The following is a 23398-nucleotide window of genomic DNA, read 5'->3' on the forward strand; positions in this document are numbered from 1 at the left end:
CACCAGAATAGTGTCCACCGCTCAGGTGGAGGAGCAGAGAATCAAACCCAGTTCCCCAAATCATAGTCCATCACTCCAAACCACGGCTCTTAACCACTACACCACAGATATTATTCATTTCAATAGGGCTTGCACAAGAAAACCTGCCACTGGATGGTGGCCATAGCTAGGAGCTGTGAGACGTAAGTTATAAAATTGATTGCAGTTTGTTTCATTCTGCAGAAGGCTCCCTCCCCTTCCTAACCTCTCCTCTCCCCAGGCTGGGCGCCCAAATGAGCGACCCTGATTTCTTGATCCATTTCCCAGTATCTCTCTCTGTTTACAGTGGATTATCTGGATAGAACCCCAGCATCCCAGGCGGATTCTGATCTGGAGGACCGGGTTTGATTCCCCACTCCTCCACATGAGCGGCAGAGGCTAATCTGGTGAACTGGATTGGTTTCTCCACTCCTCCACACGAAGCCAGCTGGGTGACCTTGGGCTAGTCACTCTCAGCCCCACTTACCTTGCAGGGTGTCTATTGTGGGGAGGGGAAGGGAAGGTGATTGTAAGCCAGTTTGATTCTGCCTTAAGTGGTAGGGAAAGACAGCATATAAAAATCTGCTGCTGCTGTTGTTGTTCTTGTTGTTGTTCTTCTTCTTCCCTCTAACAGCTGCTATCCTTTGGCAACTTGATCTGTCTTTCTCCCCCTCTCCCTTACTCCCACCCCCAAAAAGAAAGCTCAGGTGGTTATTTTTTGCCCTTCCAGCCATCACCCAGAGAAAAGCACCCATTAGGAGTCACATGAACACCTTCTTGTGGCATTACATGTGACTGCAATAGCTCCATTTAGAAAATCTATCTCACAGCACAACGTACAAGCACACATCTTTTGGGAGGGAAAATTCTGGAACACTAGCATCCAGGTCTATTCAGATCTATTCCAGTTCCCCCAAGTTTCAGCTACTGGCCTTTATTTTGCAGCTGCATCTCAGATGGGAGCCTGAAGAATAAAAGAGATTGAGTACAATCTGCAGCATCGAGGCCAATTGCAGATGACTTGCAGAAAAATCAGCTTTTTGACAACAAAGCTATGCCCTGGGTGGCGATGTGGGGAAAGAAGCAGCAGCTCTTTTGAAATGCCACAAATTGACAGCTGCAGCTTCTCTTTAGACCTTCCCCTCTACCCGTCCACTTGATTTTTCTAACAAAGTTTTTTTTGGGGGGAGGGGGGGGGCAACAAAGAAACTATGATCCTTCCGCTATTTGTTGATCAAAAAATAAGCACTGAAGTCGAAGTGCAATTTTATCCTCATTGATCTGAGCCAGACAGATAACAATCATTTAACTCTGGGGTAAAGCGCAGGGCAGGACAAACATATGCCTTGGCTATTTTTCACTGTCATAAAACACAATAGCAAGGTTAGAAAAAAACAACAACAACCACCGACACCCAAATTTTAGTGTTATGATTCACCGTGAAAAACTTAAGGGATGCATGTTCCCCACCGCTAAATCTGGACAGTATTTCTAGACTCACACTGCCATCTTCTGGAAGAAAAGTAGCGTCGGCATTAATACTGTAAGAAGCTGAAGAAACTGAAGCAGAAGCAGAAGAGCAGTTGGTTTTTATATGCCAACTTTCTCTACCACTTAAGGGAGAACCAAACCGGCTTACAATCACCTTCCCTTCCCCTCCCCAAAGCAGACGCCCTGTGAGGTAGGTGGGGCTGAGAGAATGTGACTCGCCCAAGGTCGCCCAGCTGGCTTCGTGTGTAGGAGTGGGGAAACAAATCCAGTTCACTAGATTAGCCTCTGCCACTCATGTGGAGGAGTGGGGTATCGAACCCAGTTCTCCAGATCAGAGTCCACAGCTCCAAACCATGCTCTTAACCACTACACCACACTGGCTGGGTGACAGTGGGTCACCATGTTCATGATGTGCAGCCTAATGTTTTACGTATTTACACCAAGCAACTATGTACTCTGACCCGGATGGCCCAGGCTAGCTCGATCTCGTCAGATCTCAGAAGCTAAGCAGGGTCGGCCCTGGTTAGTACTTGGATGAGAGACCACCAAGGAAGCCCAGAGGCAGACAAGGAGAAACCAACCCTCCTCATCTCTTGCCTTGAACTGGATGGCCCAGGCTAGCCAGATATCATCAGATCTTGGAAGCTAAGCAAGTTTGGCCCTGGTTAGTACTTGGATACATACATATGCATACATACATACATATATACATACATACATATATATATGTATATATATACATACATACATACATGTGTGTGTGTGTGTGCATCTGTCTGTCTGTATATCTATAGCAGAGGCTAGATAGCCATCTGTCAGCAATGCTGATTCTAAATATTGTCGAAGGCTTTCACGGTCAGAGTTACAGAGTTACACGGTTACACAGCCCGGATAACCTACAAGAACCAATGCTGATTCTGTGAATTTAGGCAGATCGAGAGAGGGAGGGCAGGATGGTTGCATCAGTGTTTGGTTCACGTGGCCCCTTTCTTGCATGCCCAGGGTAGTGCCGACAGCCACTTTGGGGTCAGAAAGTAATTATCCTACAGGCCTAAAGATTGGCCAGGGATCCTGGAGGGTTTTGGGTTTTTTTGCTATCTCTGGGCATGGAGTAGGGGTTGCTGGGGGGTGGGGGGAGGTAATTGTGAATTTCCTGCGTTGTGCAGGGCGTTGGACTAGATGACCCTGGTGGTCCCTTCCAATTCTATGATTTCAGATGAGGATGTAAGGTTACAATCCTAAGCATAATGGAAACCAGTGGAGTCTGTTTCCAAATACATATGAGTAGGATCAAGATGTCAATTTCCTTTCACAACTGACATCAGGCCCCCAACAGTTACTTGCATTCCATTTGTGTCCTGGTGTCCTGGTATATCCATTTCCTCCGGACCAATATTCCCCATCCGGATGTGTTTCAATACACGTAATTTAGTTTAGTACAGACTTAATTCAGGACATCCAGGTTAATTTTTAACAGGTCTTTGCATAAATAAAATAAACTCGTATTTCCTGTCATTCAGTACCAACAATAACTATTTCTCTTTTTCTTTTCTTTTTAAAAAAGTTTTGTTAGAAAGTGCAAAAACACCAGGAATGTCAGAAATTAAGAATGAAAAATGAACAATAACTATTTTTCTGATTCTGTATCACTGTTTCCATATCTATATACCCCATATACAGCTCTCCCCAAAAGACCATTTACTACCTGAATGGCACACTTCATGACATCCTTCCAGGTTTTGTCCACAGTAGTGAATCGCCTGCCTTCCTCCGGCATCTGAGACATAATGTCAGGAGAGCTGAAAATCGGCTCTAAATACAGCCAAGTCGCCTGAACCTTCAGCCACTCATCTAAGATCTCCTGCACCAACAAAAGTTTTCCTTCCCAGTCTCTATTAAAACAAAGAAGAAAGCACAAATCTGTACATAGTCAGACATATAGTCTGGACTTTAGGAAAGCAAATTTTAACAAACTTAAAGTATGTTTAGCCTGGAGAGGAGACGACTGAGAGGTGATATGATAACTATCTTCAAGTACTTGAAGGGCTGTCACAGAGAGGATGGTGTGGCATTTTCTGTTGCCCCAGAAAGTCAGACCAGAACCAAAGGGTTTAAATTAAACCAAAAGAGTTTCCGACTAAACGTGAGGAAGAACTTTCTGAAGGTTAGAGCAGTTCCTCAGTGGAACAGGCTTCCTCAGGAGGTGGTGAGCTCTCCTTCCCTGGAGGTTTTCAAGCAGAGGCTAGACGGCCATCTGCCAGCAATGCTGATTCTATGACTTTAGGCAGATCATGAGGGGGGGGCATATTGGCCATCTTCTGGGCAGGGAGCAGGGGTCACTGGGTGTGTGTGGGGGAGAGGTAGTTTTGAATGTCCTGCATTGTGCAGGGGGTTGGACTAGATGGCCCTGGTGGTCCCTTCCAACTTTATGATTCAGACATCTCTCCCATGAGGGAACATTTTACCTCATTTTCTTTTCATAGGGCTTAATAAAAGGAGACCCTCTCATGGTCTGAGTTTTGACAATGTGGTCATCCAGCAACATCTGAATGTCATCCACCGCTGACAAAATGTAAGTCCCTGTTTCTCGGTAGGAAAGGAGAACAAATTCCATGCTGTCCCATTCTGAAATCATTTTCACCATCGCCTTCTCTAACGAATGTTCTTTGCTGGCCGATTCACTGATGGTTTCAAACTTTTCCAAGTATGGCTCAAGGTGCATTTCGATGTACGAAGAGACGGTCGAATCTTCAGAGGGCTTTAGCGAGTAACCCACTATTTCCGACATGGCTTCCCAATGCCGATCCTGCAAACCAGGATTGCAAATCACTTGAATCAGGGGGATGTGCTCCTTAAATTCCTCCACTTTGGCCTTAATCCTTGTCGTTATGAACAGGGCATTTGGGGAATCGTGGAAGGTTTTTTCCAGTTTGTACAGTCCTCGCCAGTAGTTCCCCACATCCATCTCAACTTGGTCTGGATTCACCTTGGTGAATATGCCGTCCATCCAGTTTCTGTATTTGGTGTTAAACTCTACAGTCATGTCGTAAAGTCGAAGGTATGGGTTCAGAGTGTCTTGGATTTTTTTACGCTGAGGATACTGAGTGGTCGGCCACCCATAGGCCTCCTCTTCCGCGTTAAATTGATCAATCTGGAAAAAGAAACACGGTGTGTTTTTAAAAAGTCAACAAGGGGGCTCAAGTTAAATAAGCGACTTTTGCTACAGCTTTAAGATCCTGGGAGACTGAAATGGGGACTTCTGCCAGCAAAGCCTGTGTTTTACCACCAAGCTACGGCCAGCAAAGAGTACAGCCAGCAAAGCATAGAATATTGTCGAAGGCTTTCACGGTTAGAGTTCATTGGTTCTTGTAGGTAATCTGGGCTGTGTGACCGTGGTCTTGGTATTTTCTTTCCTGACGTTTCGCCAGCAACTGTGGCAGGCATCTTCAGAGGAGTAACACTGAAGGACAGTGTGCTTCAGTGTCACTGTCCTTCAGTGTTACTCCTCTGAAGATGCCTGCCACAGTTGCTGGCAAAACGTCAGGAAAGAAAATACCAAGACCACGGTCACATAGCCCAGATAACCTACAAGAACCAAAGCATAGAATCCTCCACATGAGTGGCAGACTCTAATCTGGTGAACCAGGTTCGATTCCCTACTCCTCCACATGAGCGGCAGACTAATCTGGACAGCTGGGTTTGATTCCCCACTCCTCCACATGAGTGACGGACTCTAATCTGGAGAACCGGGCTGGTTTCCCCACTCCTACACATGAAGCTATTTGGGTGACCCTGGCCTAGTCACAGCTCTCTTAGAGCTCTCTCAGCCCCACCTACCTCACAGGCTGCCTGTTGTGGGGAGGGGAAGAAGAAGAAGAAGAAGAAAAGTCGGTTTTTATATGTCTACTTTCTCTACCACTTAAGGCAGAATCAAACCGGCTTACAATCACTTTCCCTTCCCCTCCCACAACAGAAGGGAAGGCGATTGTAAGCCAGTTTGATTCTTTCTTAAGTGGTAGAGAAAGTCGGCATATAAAAACCAACTCTTCTTCTACTCCTCCTACTCCTCCCTGCCCCATGGAGAGACTCTGCTAGGTGCTTTGAAGAGAAGACTGGAATCCTTACCTTGTCAGCAGCAATGTCTAACTTGGCATTCAGCGCCTGGGCTTTTTTCAGGTATCTATTGACTTCCTGAAGGTCCCCATAAGAAGAGAATTCTTCAACTTGCTTGGTGTAACCTTCCAGTTCCTCGACAAATCTTTCGCAGCGGATCTGATAAAAGAATATAGACACACACACACACGGTAATGCAGCATTAGAATATGACGGCACAAGCTCACGGTTATTAAACAGTGCTTTCAGCTTTGATAATTAGCCATCTCTGTCGCTTTGGGGAAACTGGCCTCCGGGATCCGCAATATCGGGCACTCCGGCGATCCGCAGTCTCAGTGGTCCAAATTGTAAGATCAGCCAGGGAGCTCAGGGTAAGTCGGAGTACAGAAAGGCCTAAGAAGCAACGATGGAGCATTCAGGGGAGATCAGGGGAAAGCTGAATCAGGGTAAGAAGCTCATCTAGAGTGCTACCCTGGAGGCTAAAGGATATTCCAGGGGCCCCAGTGATAGGGTGATTAGAACGTATTGCTATTCTATTGCAGTAGAAAGGCAGAAAGGGATTTCAGCCTCAAATGATAGCGAAATTCTGGAAGGGATGAGCTTTCTTGAGTCAGCAAGACTCACTTCTTAAGGTAGCTTTCGTGAGTCTTCTAGCTGCAGTCTTCATTTCAAGATTAGTATTCTGATTCAGATATTAGTGACCATAAGAATGGAAGAACATAAGAAGAACCCTGCTGGATCAGACCAACGGCCCATCTAGTCCAGCATTCTGTTCTAATAATAATAATAATAATTTATTGCAGTCATAGACCAGTAAATATCATATTGCATTGCTACGCTACAAATCCAAAATCTAAAAACCTTACATTTAAAATCAAGAAAAGGGCTGATGGAAAAGATAAGGAAATTTAATAAGTATAGTAACTCTGCTCCAAGTCTTATACTGCAGATAGTATTTTATCTGTATTTTATTTGTCCTGTTACCAGCATTCTGTTCATATAGTGGCAGGGTTGCCAACTGCCAGGTAGTGGCAGGAGATCTCCTGCTAATACAACTGATTTCCAACCGATACAGATCAGATCACCTGGAAAAAAAATGGCCGCTTTGGCAATTGAACTCTATGGCACTGAAGTCCCTCCCCTCACCAAACCCCACCCTCCTCAGGCTCCGCCCCAAAAATCTCCCGCCCGTGGCGAAGAGGGGCCTGGCAACCCTATACAGTGGCCAACCAGCTACCTCTAGGAAGCCCACAAACAGGATAACTGCAACAGCATCCTCCTGCCCAGCAACTGATATAAAAAGTCATACTGCCTCTGGTACTGGGATACAATTTTGTATTCATCCCTTGCTTATTTTTCCTCTTTCCCCCTGTCTCACGTGCCTAAGTAAGTTGTAAAATATAAGAAAGAAAGAAAGAAAGAAAGAAAGAAAGAAAGAAAGAAAGAAAGAAAGAAAGAAAGAAAGAAAGAAAGAAAGAAAGAAAGAAAGAAAGAAAGAAAGAAAGAAAGAAAACACTCACTTTAAGTCCTTCTTGGAATTGTTCTGTTTTGTCTTTAACTATCCTTCTGTGTTCCTCGAAAATCTCCCCCATTCGTCCGTACCATTGAAAGACGCTATTGTTGAGTCGAATATCAACCGGGGAAAAGTTGGTACACTCTATCAGGAAGGCTAGGTAGTTCTTGGCCTCAATTAATTTCTGCTCCATCTCCAGCATGTCCACTGTTTCCACTTTCTGTATGTAAGCCTAGTTGGGAAGAAACTTTAAGTGAGGCGCGGCTGAGCCAAAACGTTTCTGTGGTCTTCTGGCCTATGAAACAACCCGTCGCGTGATTGCATTAGCAAAACGTTGTGTCGGAAAAAGAAAAAGCTACAGCTTCGGCCACTGTCTTGCACAACCAAGGTTGCAATCCTGAAGGGGGGGCAAACCTCTCTAGGAACCGGTGTGACCTTGCGCTGGCGTAGGTGCCGCCATATCACGGAATAAGGTGGCATCTACGCCAGCAAGGGGACAATCACGCTGGCATCCAGGAGCCGTGGAGCTGCGCTGGCCCTCACCACCAGCGCAGCCATGCTAGCAGGGAATTCCCGGAAGGGAAAGCCCAAGCAGGGGTGTAGGGAAAGCCCAAGCAGGGGTGTACCAAGGGGCGGAGCTGATGTTAGTCAGCTTCCAAGCCCCTTTTGCCCTGGGAATGCCCCCTCGTATGCCACCTTTTTGGGTGGTGTAGCCTCGCTTTGCTCAATGGAGGCCGTTTCCTTCTGTTAAATGTAAAATCCACTCCAGTACAGTGCAAAAAGAGTGTTAAGTAGTAAACTACGGCGAGAGTAACGGCCTTATCGTTACCAGACAGATTAAGTGGTAGTCATGAGAACATACAGGAAAGTGTGAATGGAGTAATCAAAGATGATCTTACAGAATAAGTGTTTTTGCCTTTCCACACAGGCAGACTTTCTGTTCGACTGGGGTTTTCAAAGATCTGCCAGTTAATTTACTGAGGGGTAAGGCATTATGTCTGGCCAAGAAGAGAAGTCTTCGAAAAGTTGGAATGGTTAAGTATTCGAGATAATCTGGGAGCACTGGGAAAAGATGGGGTGCTCTGTACCCAGAAAGAGGGTGCGCGTTTCCTTCTGGCATCACCACATAGTTCAAGATGGTCCCTTCGTTCTAAGTCCGCGAGTGTCTTATTCATTACTAAAGGGAGGTCTGAGGGAAAACTTGGGATAAGAAGTCTCTAAACTTGAAAGTCTTTCATCTACTATCTTTGTCCAAGACACAAAAGGGTCAAGCTCAGTCCATTTTAAAAGATCAGGAAGAAGATCCTGATCTAATAGCAAAAGTTAAATGTAAAATAACTTTTATTTTACTTGTGGCAGCCGGGAAGCCTGTGAGGAGGAGGTGCAGCCGCGCCGCTCCCGGCTGCCGTGGATCTGCCCCCCCTTTCAGGAATGGGTTGCCTGTGTGCTTAAGCACTCTGAAATGAATGGGGTTACACGCCTAATTATGTGCTGGATTGAGTCATTAAACTCGGTTCTATAGAAATCACTTAAAATGTTTAATGTGGTTATGCGATCCTGAGCATTAAGTCCACGTAAAAAAAACAAAAACCTGGGAATGCAATACCTTGCCTGTTCACATACTGCAAATAGCCGGATGTGTTCTAACCAGAGGAAACTTTTGCTCGTTCTAAGAACACTCTCAGATGCAAAGAGCTGAAAGGATTAAAAGTGTTTGCCTAGCACTTAGTTTCAGGAGGCTATCTGAGTTGGTCTGCAGAAGGAGAGCTAGAGAATATAAGAACATAAGAGAGGCCATGCTGGATCAGACCAAGGCCCATCTAGTCCAGCAGTCTGTTCACACAGTGGCCAACCAGGTGCCTCTAGGAAGCCCACAAACAAGACGACTGCAGCAGCACCGTCCTGCCTGTGTTCCACAGCACCTAATATAATAGGCCTGCTCCTCCGATCCTGGTGAGAATAGGTATGCATCACGACTAGTATCTATTTTGACTAGCAGCCATGATGGATAGCCCTCTCCTCCATGAACCATGTCCACACCCCTCTTCAAGCCTTCCATCACCACATCCTGGGTGACGACAATTCCAGCAAGTTCATCCCAGGCCATAATATCTGACAGGAGCCAGAGTCTACCAAGCTGCGTTTTCTTTTCTTTTTCTGGGCTGAGCAAGTGGGAATGCTAGGGAAAGGGGGCCCCTGCCTTTCCTGTTCTTTCCCACATTGAGTTGTAGTGTTTGACTGACCCCATGAAAGGAGGATGCGAGAGACAGACAGAGTCAGTGACTTAATGGAAGGAGAGAAAAATCCCTTCTTCCAGGAGAAACATCCTAGTTCCTCAGCCCCTTCTTTCTCTTTCTCGCACACATGCAGGCATTTTTCCTGTACTTTTATCCATCAGCCTACTACCACAGGTTTTAGAAACTTATTAAAGGCCACACGATTCAAAACACCATAAATCTTTTCCATTGGTGGTTGGACTAGATGACCCTGGTGGTCTCTGCCAACTCTGTGATTCTATGATTCCATGATTCTATAAACTCAAAATCCAACCATTTACATCCCAATGATATTCTCACAGACGAAGAAGAGGAAGAGGAAGAAAACGAAGAAGAGCTGGTTTTTATATGCCAACTTTCTCTGCCACTTAAGGAAGAATCTTTACTTTAATGATATTGTTCACATGGCCAATTCGGCCCTGAACAATGTAACACTGAGACTTAAGGGAGAATCAAACCAGCTTACAATCACCTTCCCTTCCCCTCCCCACAACAGACACCCTGTGAGGTAGGTGGGGCTGAGAGAGTGTGACTAGCCCAAGGTCACCCAGCTGGCTTCGTGCGTAGGAGTGGGGAAACAAATCCAGTTCACCAGATTAGCCTCCGCCGCTCATGTGGAAGAGTGGGGAATCAAAGCCGGTTCTCCAGATCAGAGTCCACCGCTCCAAACCACCGCTCTTAACCACTACACCACGCTAGGAGGAAGGGAGATAAAGAAATTCTACAAATCTGATTCAAAACATAACCTCTTCATTAAAACAGAGAAAGAATCTCCTTTCTAAGTATTTCTTTTGGCTGGAATTTGCCGCAATACTCTATATAAGGGTACATCTTTTTTCGAAAGACTACATCTTCATCATTAGAAGTGAAGGACTCTGCACTCTCTTCACCTCAGACTTCAGAAGGGGACTGCAGAGAGTGAGAGAGATTGATAGGTCAAAACCCTGAACGTCCTTCCTTTCTACTGCTCTGATGCTATCTCTCTGATGCGTAGATTGCTACTCTCAAGTAATCTTCTCTCCATCTGGCCAGCATGGAAATGAATTGATGGCACTTAAAACAGCACATGCACGCAGAGAAACCTTCTCTCTGTTCACCATCTGGCCACCACGAGAGCATGTCCTCCCTCCATCCTAGTTAGTTAGACTAGATTAGGATCACATCTCCGCTCTATCCTGTCTAGAATGGAGGTCCTTACAATGAAGGACTCGTATTAGTTTGCTAAGATTTAAAAAAAGGCTCTATGTGAACTTTATTTCCTCAGCAGCACACACACATACACTCCAGATAATTCCGCTGTGCCGTGTGCCTTGACCCGGATACCCCCAGGCTAGCCTGATCGTGTCAGATCTCAGAAGCAAAGAAGGGTTGGCCCTGGTTAGTATTTGGACGGACGATTTCCAGGGAATACCATGGTCGTGACACCAAAGCGGTCAATGGAAAACCACTCACAAACGTCTCTCGCCTTGAAACCCTATGGGGTCGCCATAAGTCAGCTGTGACTTGACTGCACAGAAAAAAATGTGCCTTGAACCCTCAGCAACTTCTGTCATTCATAGGTCAGTCCTCCCTTCCACAGCTGTCTGCATGCTAATTAATCAGGAGGAACTTCCAGATTCTACATGAATCCCCCAAACACACACACATACACTTCAACCTTTTAAAAAAAACCTGGGCTTTTCCACAATGGTTTTTTGCTGCAGCTCAGCTTCTTAACGGCAGGCCTCATTTCCCCCTTCTTTACACACAGGATTCTTCGCAGGTCACTGATCACCCGGTTGTTGTTTTCCCTGCAGCAAAAAATAAAAGCCTCCCTATCTCGTAGATTAAGCTGACTTGCCCAGGGTCACCCCGTAAGATTGCTGACTGGGAATTTGAATCTGGGACTCCTCAGTCCTCGTCCAATATTCTGAAATACCAAGCTGACTTCTATACCTAGTACACGGTTCTCTTTAACTTAGTACAAGGAGAAGAAGGAGAAGGAGGAGTTGGTTTTTATACCTCAATTTTCTCTACCTTTAGGGAGACTCGGACCGGCTTAAAAATGCCTTCTGTTCTCCTCCCAACAGGCACCTTGTGAGGTCGGTGAGGCTGAAAGAGTTCTGAGAGAACTGGGACTAGCCCAAGGTCACCCAGCTGGCTTCATGTAGAGGAGTGGGGAAACCAACCCAGTTCACCAGATTAGAGTCCACTGCTCATGTGGAGGAGTGGGAAATTAAACCTGGTCCTCCCGATTAGAGTCCACTGCTCCAAACCACCACTCTTAACCACTACACTACGCTGGCTCCCAGAGACAGAGGTTCACTCTTCAGTGGAACTGGCTTTGCTTATAATATACATGCTCCTTTTGTGCTTGCTGCTGAGGTTTCTGGCCAGGCTCTTTTTTTGAGGCTTTTCTAGCTCTTCAAGGTATATTGGAATAGCCAAAATCAGTCCATGGTACCGGCAAGTGGGCAAAATTCAAGGGCTCCTGAATCTTTGCCCTCATTACAAATTTATTTATTTAAAATGTGCCCACCTTCCTCCTGACCAAGTACCATTAACCAAGGCAGTAATATAAAACAACAAATTAATGGGAAACTCAAATGTCATGGGAAACTTCGCCTTCATAGTTATACCAATGTTCCTTTAACAACAGCGGCACACGTCTATTACGGATAACATGGAATTAATCTCTTTCACCTTTATGGAGGAACACTTTGCCTTTTCCGTTTTCCACAGGGTATTATTACTACAGCTTCCACAACCCTAACGGTTTTTACCCAAACTTGAAAAATCCTGCGGAAAACTATATTTTGACTCAGGCACAACACATCTAGACACATTTCAGCTAAGCTAAAATCAGGGCAGCAAGCAAAATGACAGCCAGCGTGGTGTTGTGGTTAACAGCAGTGGTTAGGAGCGGTGGACTCTGATCTGGTGAACCGAGTTTGATTCCCCACTCCTCCACATGAGCAATGGAGGCTAATCTGGTGAACTGGGTTGGTTTCCCCCTCCTACACATGAAGCCTGCTGGGTGACCTTAGCCTAGTCACAGCTCTCTTAGAGCTCTCTCAACCCCACCCACTTCACAGGGTGTCTGTTGTGGGGAGGGGAAGGGAAGGTGATTGTAAGCCAGTTTGATTCTTCCTTAAGTGGTAGAGAAAGTCAGCATATAAAAACCAACTCTTCTTCAATAAGAGGGTCACTTGTTGCTCTTGAAAGTACTTTTGTGAGACACATGAGGCTTACTTAGGAACAAACAATCTCGGCATTCAGCTCGCAAACACACAAGTCTATTTCCACTTAAAAAGAAATGTGCACCTTAAATTCCATTAGCTCATGCGTGTTGGACGGTGTGGTCAGGGCTTTCTCGGTTATCTTCTCAAACTCATCACACAGCCTGAAATTATTAAAAGAAGGGAGGGAAGAGAACAGCAGCAACAGCACAATTCTAGGTACACTGAATGATAATAATGGGGGGGGGGGAGTCAGGCACTAAATGTGCAAGACCAACCATTAATCAACTGGTACCCAACTTATGAAATTATATTCAAGACTCACAATAAGTTCATGTATTTGCATATATGAAAATCAATTCAGCAGTAACAAAGGTACATATGATATTTGTAATACAAATCTTACGAATTAAGACCTTTTAATCCAGACTAAATACAAAATAAATGGAGGCTTTTTTTTTCTTTCATACAACACTTCTTCATCTATTATGTGCAGCAAGTTGCCTCCTTTGTGTAGCAGGTTAATTCTGTGTTAACAAGCTCCTAGGTTTCACTTGTTTCATACAGGCTAACTTCCTCAGAACATTCTCAAACCTCTTTCTAACAAAACTACAGAAAATCAAATTCTTTTTAAACGTTTTGTTTCCAAAATTTTCAAAACTATTTTTCAAAACCTAATTCTAGATCCACCCCTCCATCATCAAGTGTTACAGTTTCTTGGGCTCCTGTGAATTGCGGTGGCAATCTAACGGCATCATCCTTAGCAGAGTTACACCCTTCAGAGTCTTAGATGGACTTGGAAGGGCTTAGAAGAGAGTCACTCTTCTTAAGATTGGACTGTTAGATTGGCAAGTAGGGGAATTTGCTTTATTGCTTGCACAGGATGCTGAAATAGAGAAAGATTCCCCCTGAAGAAGCTTTACCCAAAAGGCATTGGGGTTACAGAACTTATCGAAGTATTATTTCCCTTTCATCTATGACTAAGGCCAGATTGTGGCCAGTTATTGATAGCTTTTTAAAAAAAGAGAGATTTACCTTTGATTTAGATCTTGATGATCTTTGAACATTTTGGCAATAATTCTGTTACAAAGAGAATCAGCTCGCTTGGACAGAGATCTGATCAGTTCGTCACAGTGTAATTCAAACATTCCTAGACGGATACACTGGAACACAAAGTGGACGTTGACACCATAATTCATTATCCAAACCACGATGAAGTAAACCATTTTTTTGATTTACATGCTGTTATGATTTTGGGGATGGGGGCAGAACCCATGTTTATTTTCCCAAGAGGGGAGAGTCTGAGAAAAACAGGAACCTGGTTTCGGAGCGGGGAAACCAGAGCCTTGAAGCCTACCTGCCAAAGGGATCTGATGAATATGCAGCATAAAACTCGATCAGGGAGAGATGGACCGAGGCAGTGTGCCAGAGGGCCTCATTGGCAGAGAGCTAAGCATCTCCCACGAGGGACGGGATTCCTTTTAAAAGGCTAAATCTTCCTTTGCTCTGCGTTCAAGCACTTCATCCTGATGCGGTGAGCGGGAGGCCTCACCCTCCTCTATAACAAGTGTAGCGAGGAGGGTGCAGATGTGTTTGCTCCATCTAAGAGAGCCAGCGTGCTAAGGTGTTTAAGAGCAGTGGTTTGGAGCGGTGGACTCTGATCTGGAGAACCGGGTTCGATTCCCCACTCCTCCACATGAGTGGTGGAGGCTAATCTGGTGAACCAGGTTGGTTTCCCCACTCCTATCAGCTGGGTTAGTCACACTCTCGGATCCGCGAAAAAGTAATATCATAGAAGAATTGCGGGGGGGGGGGCGCTTCCATTTCTCTCAACATAACCAAAGCACATGAAATGAAACCGCAGCCCCCTCGGCACACGTGGTCTTACCTTTCTAGAAGTGAACTGTATTTCGTCCCTCAGGTTCTGGTACCTCAAGACTTCGCCTGTCATTTCTTCAAAGGTGTGCTCTTCCGATAGGAACTGCTCGACGTCCCGTTCCGCCTGTTTGGTTATGAAGTCGGCGTACCTGTCGTAGAGTCTGAGGTGCTCGATGGGCGCCTGGCTCTCTTTCACGATCTCGTCCTTCACCGCTTTCTTGTGCCGCTCCAGGATCTCACTCAGGATGATAGGCCTCAGGTTCGTGGATCTGCTCTTGTTCTCAGGCTTTTGAAGTAAAATATACCGTTTGTTACCCTTCTTGATATTTTCTTCCCTTTATTTTTAGGAACACTCAATTAGCAGCCTGACATTTAGTTTTATCAAATTAAACAGATTAAAAAGAAAGGGTGGGAGGCATATTCCCAGTTTAGTAGTTGCAGTTAAAACCATCTTACAATCGCCTTTCCCTTCCCCTCCCCAACAGACACCCTGTGAGGTAGGTAGGGCTGAGAGAGTGTGACTAGCCCAAGGTCACCCAGCAAGCTTCACGTGTAGGAGTGAAGAAACCAACTCGGTTCACCAGAGTAGCCTCTGCGGCTCATGCGTAGGAGTGGGGAATCAAACCCGGTTCTCCAGATTAGAGTCCACTGCTCCAAACCACAGCTCTTAACCATTACACCACGCTGGTTGTCCTTAGGAGCAGGTGTGACCCCGTGCCTGCGTAAGTGCCTCTTTAACCTGGGATAAGGGGCACTTACACCACCCTACGGGAAAACATGCTCAGAGAGCTGTGGAGCTGCGCCGGGCCCCATCCCCTTGTGTTGCGGTGCCACCTTTTTTGGTGACACCCCCCACTTGATTGCAATGAGGGCATTTTCTTTTCTTTTACTGTAAAATGTTTTACATTTCTTTTCAGCAGCTGGGAAGTCTCTGAGGAGGAGGCGCGGCTGCGCTGCTCCCGGCCACCACAGATCTGCCCCCCTCTTCTGGAATGGCTTGCCCATCCCATTGTTTTAAGGATATTTTAGTGTGTATAACTGTATGCTGGCTTGTACCTAAAACACAGAGAAATGTCTGACTCACATGTTCCAAGGATTTACATAAAGTAACAGTGCAACCCTAAGAAGAGATACATCCTTCCAAATCCATTGACTTCAATGGACCTAGAAGGGTATACCTCTGCTTAGGACTGTATTGTGCAATGCTTAAATGATTTCTTTGTTTTTTGTTTGTTTTTAAAGAGATGAGCAGATCACTCACGTTAAAGTTACGTGAGACTCCATCCTTCCGAGATTGTTCAGATCATAGCTCAATGCTGGCAAAAATAGGGTGGGGGGGAGAGAGAAATAAAACTGTATCACCACAGAATTTCTTACCCACTTTGAATAAAGTTTGGTCTCTACTCTCGGCAACAGATTGATGGCTTTTATCATCACTGCAAAAATGTTCAGAAAAATGGCTTCGTAGTCACTGAACTCTGGTTCAAACTTGACGTGATCATTGTCAAGAATCAGTCTCATGATAAATCCTGGGTGTTCATAGGCTCGGACAGAGTTCTGACAAGAGAAAAATTAAATAGGTCAACTAGCAGACTGAAAAGAAATTAAACTACTATTCATAAAACTAGGAGACTCAATTTATAATGCCACAAGTATAGGAAGTGTAGGAAAGAGTATAGAGCCAGAATGGATTAGTGGTTAAAGTATCAGACTAGGAGTCGGGAAGCCCAGGTTTGAATCCCCGCTCATGCCATGGAAGCTCGCTGGAAGGCCTCGGGCCAGTCCCACACTCTCGGTCCTACCTTACAGGGTTGTTGTGAGGGTAAAATGGAGGAGAGGAGAACGATGTAAGCTGCTTTTGATCCCCATGGGAGAGAAAGGCAGGATATAAATAAAGTAAATAAGTAAATAAGTTTGGGACTTTTCAGGTGACTATCATAGAATCATAGAATCATAAAGTTGGAAGGGACCACCAGGGTCATCTAGTCTAACCCCCTGCACAATTCAGGAAATTCACAACTACCTCCCCCACACACCCCCAGTGACCCCTACTCCATGCCCAGAAGGTGGCCAAGGTGCCCTCCCTCTCATGAACTGCCTAAGTTCATAGAATCAGCATTGCTGACAGATGGCCATCTAGCCACTCCTTAAAAACCTCCAGGGAAAGAGAGCTTACCACCACCTGAGGAAGCCTGTTCCACTGAGGAACCACTCAACCTGTTAGAAAATTCTTCCTAATGTCTAGACGGAAACTCTTTTGATTTAATTTCAACCCATTGGTTCTGGTCTGGTTCTGGCCCTTCTGGGGCAACTGAAAACAACTCTTCACCCTCCTCTATATGACAGCCCTTCAAGTACTTGAAGATGGTTATCATATCAACCTTCAGTCTTCTCCTCTTCAGGCTAAACATACCCAGCTCCTTCAACTTTTCCTCATAAGACTTGGTCTCCCTCACCATCTGTGTTGCCCTCCTCTAGACACGTTCCAGCTTGTCTACATCCTTCTTAAACTGAGGTGTCCAAAACTGAACACAATACTCTAGGTGAGGTCCAGATGTCACTGAAAGAAAGCAGTCCTGGCAGTAACCTGTTTCTGCATTCCCCAAGCACCTTACTGAATCCAATGGCTTTGACAGCACCCCATGGTAAGAAGTCAGCTAGTCCTCACTTTCAAATCCCCATAGGATAATTGAAAGCATTTCCATAATAACAACTCTGCATGTGTGAATTCCACTCCCACCTCCCCATCTCTCTCAAAGATGTTCACATCAATGTCATGTCAACTAGTTTCAGAAATAACTATCTTCCTTTTTCAGATCCAGAAACATCAATAACCCTTTCCTTTGTGAACGACACTCAAGAGAAATAGGCTGCAGGTCTACAGAATATAATTTTTGTCTCCCCAGAATGAAGCTTGCCTTTACGGCTGTTAAGCGTGAGGAGGTAACCGGGAAATGGCAGCATGGACTTCCAGTTGCGCCCATGAATTGTACTTACTGGAGGCTGCACAATCAGATCGGTGAAGTCCTGCATTGAAACTAAAGCTAAGCTTTGCAGCTGTTGGGTCATTAAGGCACCGGCACAGTTGAAGAACGCTTCCAGTTGGGCGCTGCTGGCGTTTGTGGGCACTTGCTTCCGTTTGTTGCCTTGGTAGTAGATGTTTTGCACGTTTGGAAACCACCTGAAAAGAGCACAATGCGTTGGGAAGTGCTTCGCGCACAAGCTTATCTATAATAGAGTTTTTGACAGCTGACTAAATCATAAGGAACCGTTTCTGAAATGTTAATCCCTGCAATGGCAACCTCAAAATGGGATTATTGTAATGTGCTCGACGGGGAGCTGCCCTTGACGATAACGTTGAAGTTACAACTGGTTCGAATGGGCGAGCGCAACTGTTGATGGGCGCAAAGTGCCACCACCATTATTCCCTCCCCTTTCGTCCCTCCCCACCACCGTACCATGAGATGTCTTTGGGAAGAACAGGGCCACTTGCGGACTTCCTTCTCTCTTTCCTTCCTTCCCTGCCCCTTCCTTCCTGCCCAGTCCCCTCTACATTCCTATGGTGATTTTCAAAGATTCCCCATTTCTGTGCTTCTAAGGGCCATAATCCCCACTTCCAGAGGTGAACAGCCAGAGTAGTATAGTGATTAAGAGAGGCGGATTCTAATCTGGAGAACCGGGTTTGATTCCCTATTCCTCCACATGAGCAGCAGACTCTAATCTGGAGAACTGGGCTGGTTTCCCCACTCCTCTACATTAGCATTTGTGTCTCCAACAACATGGACATCCTTTCTGAGTGACCCAGAGGCCTACAAAAGGACAGCGCCGTGTGCAGTTATGCCCTCAGAGGTCCAACTATTAATGGAAATCCCTCCTTTCACGTCTCGGTTAAAAAGGATTCTGATAAACAAAGGAGAGAGACTTCTGGGGCTCTAGCTTGGGCCGGTCACATTTCTCTCCGAACTCTCTCAGCCCCACCTACCTCACAAAGTGCCTGTTGTGCGGAGGGAAAGGGAACGCAATTGTAAACCGGTTTGAGGCTCCTTAAAGGTAGAGAAAATCAGGGTATAAAAACCAACTCTTCTTCTAATTATTTATTCTCTGTAATGCAGACAGGCTGCAATCCTAAAGGACCTCTTTCCTGGGAGTAAGCCCCACTGAATGCCACAGGCCGACTTCTGAGCAGACCTGCCCAGGATTGCTCCCCTTAGTTCTTATTTTATTGATGACTCAGAAAATATTTTCATCCTGCCAGATAGACATTCTCTTGGGCCCCATTGTTAGCTGGAGCTAGCTTTGCTACAACTGTCCTTTTCATCCTTTTCTCTCAAGTCAGCAGGAGGGGGGGGGGAAATGCTGCCGAGACAACTTTTTCTTGACTCCTTGAAGTCTGTGCAGTGTTTCAGGAGATTCATTAGCGACTTCAGAAGGTACTACGGCAAAGGAACTGACAGGCTCCCCAAGGGACTTCTCTCTGACACCTGGACACGACCATCGGTGTAACGAAGCACTCCAGAAAAAGAGACAAGGAGCTTGTGCACCCGCACCACAAGAGAAGCATTTTGACCAAAAAAAAAGCATCTGGGAAGCTTGTTTTATAGCTGAAATGGGAGAGAACAAGGAATGGGGAATGGCAGCAGACCTACGGAGGCAAAGAAGGATCCTGCGGGACACTGGGAAAATAACTGAGAACGTTGAGGGGGAAGGGGGAGCAGGAAGGGATTCAGGGCAAGCGATTAGCAGAGGTTGTTTTGCCATTGCCTTCCCCTGCATAGCAACCCCAGTCCTCCTTGGTGGTCTCCCATTCAAGAACAAACCCTGCTGAGCTTCCAAGCTCTGACAAGATCAAGCTAGTCTGAGCTATTACAGCTGCTATCCTGGTTAGATACTGTGCTGTTACTGTTCTACAGCAAACATTCACAAGCAGATGAGCTCCGTCCAGTCCGGAACAATTGCTATTGCAGAACTTCAGTGCGATATCCAGCCATATGTGGATGCAACCAAAGTGCTGGTTGAGAGAAAGCCATAAGCAGAGAACAACCTTACACGAAGGAATTAACTTTCAGGACAGGACCGAAATGCAATAAACAATCATCAAATGTCACAAAACCCAGAATTAATCTCAGCTGGATGCCTGCGATGACCTGTAGTCAGTTCATGGCATGGATCAAATGTTAGGGTGGCACCCTGAGGGTCAAACGCGCGGATTAATTTCAGCAGCCGAATTCTAGTTCTCATCCTCCAAAATCAGTATTTCCACTTCGACGGGCAACTTCACTCTTAAATAACTTATTGTGAATTCCCGACCACAAAATTACCCATGCCAGATCCTTAAAGGTCAGACACCTTAATCATAAAAATAATATGTTTCAAACTTACTTTTTAAACAGCGTGTCTTTGGCAGCTTCCATGTGCCTTACTACTATATTCTGGAAGAACGAGAGCTCCATCGCGTCCTGTCGAGCATGAAATGCCTCCTTATCAACCAAGCGCAAATTTCTGTAAGATTAAGTGCCTAGATCAAAATTATTTCCCCCAAGCGTCCATACTCTCTGCAAACACTGAGTAGACCAAAGGTTGGATTATTCCCCCTCCACTGCCAAGGTTCTGCCCTATCAAAGTTCATGAACTTTGCCTGAAGACCTAGGAGCGGAGGGGAATCAAACACTAAACAGGACAAAGTGGCAGAAACAAAAACAAGAAGAAGAAGAAGTAGAAGGAGGAGGAGAAGGAAAAGAAAAAGAGGCAGGTGGGTCTGAGAGTTTGGAGAGAACTGTGACTAGCCCAAGGTCACCCAGCAGGCTTCATGTGGAGGAGTGGGGAATCAAACCCAGTGCTCCAGATTAGAGTCCGCCGCTCATGTTGAGTGGGGAATCGAACTCGGTTCTCCCGATTAGAGTCCACAGTTAACCACTACATCACGCTCTCGTTAACATGTCCAATGGAATGAACAGAGAACTGCATTCATTCAGAGGCTCTAAGCACCACTCTGTATACAGACTGCGGAGTCCCCAAAGAGCTCAATCTGCTTCAGGAGGCCCCCCTTGATGTGGCCAATAAAAGAAAATAACGTTTTCAGCATTTAATGCATGTGATTACTATGTGTCGGCTTTATACTTCCCTAATTAATCAAGATGAAGCTGTCTGGAGAGAGTTATGTTATTCAGGGCTTTTAATACTGCCTGCAAATCCTTTCTCATGACATCTGTTGCTTTTTCTAGTGGAAAGGAGCACATGCCCGTTCCTATTATCCAGAAATTTACGGCATTATTCTTAACTTTGCGATTATATTTACGAGAGCATGTGGAGCAGGGAAAGCTTGTGAATAAACCCACTGGATCTTGACTCTTACTTGGGGCCATTTTGTTTCTGAGAAATGATATTAATCAGAGCCAGTATTTTCAAAAGAAAATTAGCTGTACGTTATTAAATGGAATTTAGCTCCTGGCCTAGCTGGCATTTCAACTAATAATTTATTAGACCATCTGATGAACTTCCAGGTAATTCTCTACCCTAACAAAGGAAGTGTGTGTGTGTGTGTGTGTGTGTGTGTGTGTGTGTTAAGTGCCGTCAAGTCGCTTCCGACTCATGGTGACCATATGAATGAAAGTCCTCCAAAATGTCCTATCTTTGACAGCCTTGCTCAGATCCTGCAAATTGAAGGCCGTGGCTTTCTTTATTGAGTCAATCCATCTCTTGTTAGGTCTTGTTGTTATACAAAGGAAGTACAACTCAATTAAAACTTCCCCATTGGATGGAGCTTTCTGGGGACTTAAGAGAACAAAACTAACCATGACAATACGGTTGCCAACCTCCAGGTACTAGCTGAAGATCTCCCGCTATTACAACTGATCTCCAGCCGATAGAAATCAGTTCATCTGGAGAAAATGCCCGCTTTGGCAACTGGAGTCTATGGCATGGAAGTCCCTCCCCTTCCCAAACCCCGCCCTCCTCAGGCTCCGCCCAAAAATCCTCCCGCTGGTGGCGAAAAGGGACCTGGCAACCCTACATGACAAAGGAAATCTTCTTTCAAAAAAATTGTCTTTCTCACTTTTCTTTAGTCACAAAATATGTTTACTAATAACTGAGCTTCAGGGAGTGAAAAGATCCCATTTGGAAATTAGCTCAAAAGGTGATCTAAGCCAGAGATGGTGATGTTTAATAGTTCTGCTCTATCAGGAACCAAAAACTTGTTCTTATCAGGCAAAACTCGGGAAATATTTTAAAGATAATGTCCTCTGACAACAATTAGTTCCTTCAGGGCTCTTGCTGTCAGAATGAGGCATTGTCTCGACAGAACAAGCTAAGTACATTTTGCCTTCTTTGCCTTCATACCAACTGCCCAGGGCAAACATTTCCAGCTATTAATCTCTTCTTAGTTCTTTCAGATTATTTTTTAAAAAATGCTTTTATTGTTTGCCTGCATTCAAAATCAAACGGTTTGTGCCTGACTACTTAACACCATGGGATGAGACCGCTCTGATTTGCAGCACAGGATCTGCCGGTTTTGAGTCTATAAGTACACCCAGAGTAGTGTAGTGTTTAGCTCTGGTGGTTTGGAGCGGTGGACTCTGATCTGGAGAACCATGTTTGATTCCCCACTCCTCCACATGAGCGGCGGAGGCTAATCTGGTGAACTGGATTGGTTTCCCCGCTTCTCCACACGAAGCCAGCTGGGTGACCTTGGGCCAGTCACAGCTCTCTTAGAGCTCTCCCAGCCCCACCTACCTCACAGGGTGTCTGTTGTGGGGAGGGGAAGGGAAGGCGATTATAAGCCGGTTTGAGTCTCCCTTAAGTGGTAGAGAAAGTCGGCATATAAAAACCAGCGCTGCTTCTTCTTCTTCTTCCCTGTTCACCCCAGCAAAGTGGACCGAAAGAACGGCATGAGGGGATTTTTTAAAACGTACACCTTGAGTTAGGCGTCAGCATTCATTCAGGTGCCTTGCTCATTTCATTATCCACTTGCTCCGACAATATCCACAAGTGTAGCAATTTCAAACCGGGGAGGCAAACTTCACATTCCATGCAAAGGTATGTAATGACACTTTTGAAGGATAAGCGGTTTTCTATCTCACCCTCCCCTGAGGATCTGGGATGGTCAACACCAGTTGGGTTCATGTCACTTAAAATGTTTTAAAGCACGAAATCTTCCTAAATGGACCCAAGGAGGGGCGAACTCTTTATACCAGTGGTTCCCAAACTATTTGAGTCATGGAGCACTTTTCAGGAGAGAAATTCATCACAGAGCACTAATTTTCACCCAGCACCTATATTACTAAACAGAATGACAGTAGTATTTTTCTTTCCAATCCCTTCACGGAGCCCTAGGAGATGCTTCGAGGAGCACCAAGTGCTCCGTGGAGCACAGTTTGGGAACCACTGCTTTATACGATGCAAGAGCAAATGTGCAATAGGCCACTTATGCAGGGCTGTTTCCCTCTCAGTCACCCCAGCTGCTTCGGGGCTTCTTTTTGATTAGGCATGCCTTTCCCGTCAGAGGTCGCCTTGCTCTCCCTGCGCATTTTGCCCGTGTTTTCCAGATGTCGTTTTAGTGAAAATCTGGAAAACACGTGGAAACACGCGTGGAGAGCGAGGCGACCTCTGATGGTCAGGAAAAGTATGCATAATCATGCTAAAGCCAGGCTCAGGGCAGCTAACAACACAGAATTACAATTCAAATCATAAATATCATATAAGTGATTAAAACGTTAGATTATTAGCATCTTGAAGTCAGAGAACTAGTTGTAACACTTCAGATGATAGGTAGGAAGAGTCACCTTTTTCATGTTCTCTATATAAAAACACCATATAAAGTAGGGGAGGGAATAACATATGCAGGAGCTCTAGCATAACCCTTTCCATGCTGCGCTTGCTTACTACTTAACAGGAAA

The 23398-nt window shown here is 45.4% G+C and overlaps 1 protein-coding gene across 1 annotated transcript in view; it reads right to left on the minus strand.

Moving 5' to 3' along the window:
* The window catches only part of DNAH7 (dynein axonemal heavy chain 7), a 132973-nt gene that overhangs the window by 98009 nt on the left and 11566 nt on the right, over positions 1-23398 (minus strand). The window contains exons 9-18 of the mRNA XM_056861236.1: positions 19887-20006; positions 17505-17688; positions 15885-16064; positions 14518-14793; positions 13665-13792; positions 12715-12793; positions 7143-7367; positions 5635-5781; positions 3975-4660; positions 3215-3401 (exon numbers count right to left, since the gene is read on the minus strand). Coding sequence (XP_056717214.1) covers positions 3215-3401; positions 3975-4660; positions 5635-5781; positions 7143-7367; positions 12715-12793; positions 13665-13792; positions 14518-14793; positions 15885-16064; positions 17505-17688; positions 19887-20006 — 2212 coding nt within the window. The remainder of the gene's footprint in view (positions 1-3214; positions 3402-3974; positions 4661-5634; positions 5782-7142; positions 7368-12714; positions 12794-13664; positions 13793-14517; positions 14794-15884; positions 16065-17504; positions 17689-19886; positions 20007-23398) is intronic.

This window comes from Euleptes europaea, chromosome 15 (assembly GCF_029931775.1).
Source record: "Euleptes europaea isolate rEulEur1 chromosome 15, rEulEur1.hap1, whole genome shotgun sequence".
NCBI lineage: Eukaryota > Metazoa > Chordata > Lepidosauria > Squamata > Sphaerodactylidae > Euleptes > Euleptes europaea.